The sequence below is a fragment of the Puccinia triticina genome, chromosome 4A (assembly GCF_026914185.1).
Source record: "Puccinia triticina chromosome 4A, complete sequence".
NCBI classification, from domain to species: Eukaryota; Fungi; Basidiomycota; class Pucciniomycetes; order Pucciniales; family Pucciniaceae; genus Puccinia; species Puccinia triticina.
Window position 1 is genome coordinate 7,746,332 of NC_070561.1, and position 4,492 is coordinate 7,750,823.

The 4,492-nt window shown below is 50.7% G+C and overlaps 3 protein-coding genes across 3 annotated transcripts; 1 reads left to right on the top strand and 2 right to left on the bottom strand.

Annotated features, from left to right (window-relative positions):
• On the bottom strand, window positions 1–2,606 carry PtA15_4A821 (uncharacterized protein; the record flags this gene model as incomplete). The annotated part of the gene is made up of 9 exons (XM_053168745.1): window positions 1–4; window positions 131–660; window positions 827–904; window positions 978–1,016; window positions 1,087–1,227; window positions 1,300–1,490; window positions 1,558–1,882; window positions 1,958–2,020; window positions 2,085–2,606. The coding sequence occupies 9 exons, from the start codon at window positions 2,604–2,606 to the stop codon at window positions 1–3; spliced, it is 1,893 nt and encodes a 630-aa protein (XP_053019923.1).
• Window positions 2,607–2,611: 5 nt separating this feature from the next.
• PtA15_4A822 (uncharacterized protein) lies at window positions 2,612–3,124 on the bottom strand (the record flags this gene model as incomplete). Its single annotated transcript, XM_053168746.1, has 3 exons — window positions 2,612–2,644; window positions 2,717–2,776; window positions 2,858–3,124. The coding sequence occupies 3 exons, from the start codon at window positions 3,122–3,124 to the stop codon at window positions 2,612–2,614; spliced, it is 360 nt and encodes a 119-aa protein (XP_053019924.1).
• A 331-nt stretch (window positions 3,125–3,455) lies between these two features.
• PtA15_4A823 (uncharacterized protein) lies at window positions 3,456–4,003 on the top strand (the record flags this gene model as incomplete). Its single annotated transcript, XM_053168747.1, has 3 exons — window positions 3,456–3,549; window positions 3,707–3,784; window positions 3,888–4,003. The coding sequence occupies 3 exons, from the start codon at window positions 3,456–3,458 to the stop codon at window positions 4,001–4,003; spliced, it is 288 nt and encodes a 95-aa protein (XP_053019925.1).
• Between the last annotated feature and the right edge of the window lie 489 nt (window positions 4,004–4,492).

Sequence of the window (4,492 nt, forward strand, 5' to 3'; positions counted from 1 at the left end):
TCACCTACATTGGGAAAATAACAACAAATCAACATGCGTTCAATTGTCATTTGGCCCTGCAGAAGACTAGCCATGGGAGTATTTGATGGCAGGGGCTAGAGGATGTGCTAGTGGCAATGGGGGTACCTACCCCTCGATGTCGCTGAGTGGCAGGTGCTCGCCGATGTCCTCAAGACCCGCCAGTGCGGCTGGTGGGAGAGCGAGTGAGAGAACCTCTCCCTCAGCTTCGGCGCTAGCGCGTTGAATCTGCTCGTCTGATGCGCCAAGGACCGCCAATGTCGCGGAATCAATGGCAGGAGATGCACTCTCTTCGGCGGCAACTGCTGCCGTGGTTGAACAGGTCGAGGGGCCGGCAGCCAGAGGATGGGTCGGTTCGCTGCCCGCCGGTGGAAGGGCGAGAGAGAAAACCTCTCCCTCGGGATCGGCGCTAGCGCGTTGAATCTGCTCGTCTGATGCGTCAAGGACTGCCAATGCCGCGGAATCAACGACAGGAGATGCACTCTCTTCCGCGGCAACTGCTGCCGTGGCTGAACAGTTCGAGGGGCCGGCAGCCGGAGGATGGGTTGGTTCGCTGCCCGCCGCTTGCGGCTTGTTGGCCCTGGGTGGGCTGTGGTTGGATGGCTTGCGTGGGGGCTTGGGGGTGGCCGGGGGGTCGATTAACTGAAAACGGATTGGCCAACGAGAATGACACTGTCCCCAAAAGATCACCGTAAAACAAGAAAAGGAGGGTTACTTTTTTCCGATCTTTCTAACATATAAAAAGAAAGGCGGATGAAGAAAAGAACTGTACATTAACACAGCTGTAAAAGCATTCACAATGGCATACCACCATTGATTTATTTTTACACAAGGTCAGTCTTTCGAATGGTCTGTTTGTTTGTAGAGTATCAAGAGGTGACTCAACCTGACGAAAGTCTAGAAGGAAGTAAGGAAAGAGTCAACAACCACGATCGGATAGCAAAAAAAGGAGAGCTCACAGCCAAAGGTTCATCAGCCACAGCGGTCTGCATTTGATACTAGAACCCGCGACCGCCCGGGCGCCAAATCAGCATACACAATCAATCAGGCGGAGACAGAAGGACATACATAGGCACATTCCCGGTGTCCACAACGGGTGCATCTGAATGCATGTTTTTGCGCATGTTGAAACTCGGCTCCAGAGGCTGCAAATGTGTTCTCTTCGGCTAACTTGCGGTCTTGAGCTTTCATTCTCTCCCTCGCCATATCCTGCACACACACATATGAAAACGTCAAAAAAAACTGCAAGTAACCAATTGCTTTTGTGGATAAGCTCTCAACTTGAGGCCCCATGACACATAATCTGCCGGCCGAGATCTCCCCCAAGAGGACCGATTTTCGTATGCCAGGGTTGTTTGGATCGCGCAGATCGAAGACCAACGACCACATTTTATCTTTGTAGCCGATGGAGTCATGCGATTTGCTGACTTCAGATTCGATAGCCTTAGCTCGCTCGTATATCAGATCGGCGGCTATGTCGATCGGTGAAAGCAAAGTCAGTTATGTGGGTGGGGTAGAAAGAGACATGAAGGAACTGACGCGCATCTGAATCGAAGATCAGGGCATCAAAGACCGCTGTGAGGCTGCCGTTCCTGGCTTGATCCTCCCCATAAAGCTCGAAATTCAAGCTAAGGCCCTCAGTTTTCGAGCTTCGTGGGCCAGTTCCGTTTCCCTTATCAGTAGACCATTCGGAGACTAAAGTTGCCGCGGGAGTGTTGTTTTTGGGGGCGGATGAGGATTGAGATCCGGCGGTTTTTTTCTTCATGTGACTCTTCCATTGGCGGATGATCGACTTCGCCAGTTTAGCAATCTCTGGATTCACGCTGTTTCTCTTTTTTCTGACGGCTATTTCGATCTTCGTATCCTAATTTCTCAGGAAAACGCAAAGCAATCAGAGGCGCGTAATGAGAGTATAGAGAGGTAGATGTGGTGACTCAACTCGGATAAGGTCTTCGCTGGGAATAATCTTTTTCTTGATTTGTTCGAGACATTCTTTGACTCCCTGTCAACGCGCCGACCAAGATCAGAATTTGGTTTTATGGTCAGCTGGCTTGGGCTGTTCGTACCCCAGTGTTTGATTCTCTGGTTGCAGCAGTGAGTTTGTTCTTGAGTGAGTTTGCGATTTCGAGGTTTTTCTCCTGCCTGGCTGAGTAACGCGACAGAGAGGTCAGAAGTATCTGGCGAGCATTTGAGTCGCAGATCAAGGCATCTGTGTCCAGGATCAAAGCATCAGAGACCGCTTTGAGACTCTCGTCCTTGACTTTCTCGTCCAGCTTGTAAAGCTCAAAGAAGGCAGGGTCTAGAATATTTGGGCTTGGAGGGTCAGTTTCCTCTTCCTCATCAGTAGACAATTGGGGCTCGGCTTGAGGCTGAGAGAATCCGCTGGTCGGGATTGAAGAAGCGTTCTGAGCGGGAGTCGAAGTCGTCGTGGAAGTTGTTGGATTGGATGTGACTAAACTTGCGGGGGGAATATTTTTTTTGGTGGCAGAAGAGGATTGGGATGCGTGGTATTCATTATTCACATGCCTGAGCCATTTTTTCAATATCGATTCCGCCAGAGTAGCAATCTCTGGATTTGCGTTCACCATCTGTGTTATGATGGTTGATCCGATCCTGTTACTCTGATCTGCCACAGAAGACACAAAAGAAATCAGACGCGGATGATGAGAGTGCAGAGAGAGAGGTTCGGTCACTCAACGTGGAGGAGTCGCTCGAGGCTGACCTTCTTTTTGATGCGTCCGTCAGATTCTCTGATTTCCTGTGAAGCTACAGATCGAGATCAGTACTTCTTTCACGCGAGTGATGAAAGCACAGAGAGAGGGGGATTCTGTGACTTCACTCGGAGGAGCTCTTCGCTGGGAACAATCTGCTCTTGGGCGTATTCGAGATATTTTTTGATTTCCTGTTGAAACTCCGATCCTTGATGGGTTGGCCCGGGGTGTTCACACCTTCGCGTCCGATGCGCGGATTGCTGCCTGGAGTCGTTGATTGAGTGGGATCGCGATTTCGATGCTTTCCTCCTGACTGCCTGAGTAACGCGGCAGATAGCTGAGAAACATCCGACGGGTAGCCGAGCCGCTGCACACGACATCTGAGCCGAAAACATCGATCTTGGATATCAAGGCATCATAGGCCGCTTGGAGATCTGTTTTGCTGACTGTGTTGTCTCTGTACAGCTCGTAAAAGCCAAGCTCCTCAGCCGTGTCTGTGCTGTCGAGGCTCGATCTGTTCGGCTGGCTGCTCGTCATCGTCGTCGTTCGCGGTCGTTCGTCTTTTTCCTCCCCAGAGTTAGACTAGGGCGCAGGGATGTCACGGAGACCCGGGGGGGTGTCACAGAAAAAGGGAGGACTCCAGCTCGGCGATGCTCGGATACCTCGCCGGACCAACCGCAACTTCCCCCTCCCACCACATCATCCATCAACCATCGTCGCACCAGCATGGGCTTGGCCACCTACACCGCCACGTGGGCAGCTATCGGATTCGGGATCAGATGTTACCAGCTGGGCGTCATGCAGAGACCTCTGTTTACTAGTTCAGTCACGTTTCCTCCTCACTCAATTCCCCGAAATCATTGCCATACACAGATGCTGATCGGCTACTTGCCCGTTTCTTCGATCGTTTGCTCGTTCCTCTGACTTACTAATCCACGATCGCCCTCCCCCTCCGTGGTTTATAATCGAACGCAAAGATCTTTGGGCTCACGGAATCTCAACCGGCCTCTTCGGCTCCCTTGGCTATTATTTCTACCATCTCAAAATCAGGCAACGTAAGCTCCATCACCCATTTCTAATCCTGAAAACATACACGCACACAAACATACGTCATTAACTCTCCGCATCCTTCTTACTCTAACGCGCTGTTGGGTGCAGGTGAATTGCTAGAAGAGCGAAGAGAAGAGAGTAAAATATTTCAAGAGGCGCAAAGGATCAAAAACGCACTCAGGCAACAACAACAAGAACAAATTGATTCAACCATGTCACATTAGAAAACCCCCCTTTCCGTTTCCCTCTCATGATCACCTTTTCTTTCTTACCAATCCTATCTGGCTAGACGTACATCACGTGGGGTGTTGTGATATAAAGAAACCCGAAGTCGCTTGATTGATTTCCCGCTCGGAAGGTGAGTAGGTCGAACTAGAGAAACTCGCCCCATCACCCGGCATTCGTCCATGTGTATATGACTCGTTCGGTTGATGGTGAACAACTTGAGTGATTGATTTCTACCCACCTTGGAATCGCAGCCTCCGTAGTCGGGCTATAGTAAACAAGCAGCTATGCATTAGATAAAAACAACTCAGAGGCCCAGGTTCGAGGCTGAATCACTGGACGGGACCGGGAGTGATCCCTCCCGGCTAGTCTTGTCGACTGGGGAGGGCTTCCTCCGAGGTCGTATGCGACAGAGTCTATCCGACGCCAAGCACGACCCATAATTTTTTAGATGTGAAGGGTATTCATGACACCTGAAGGAATTTATA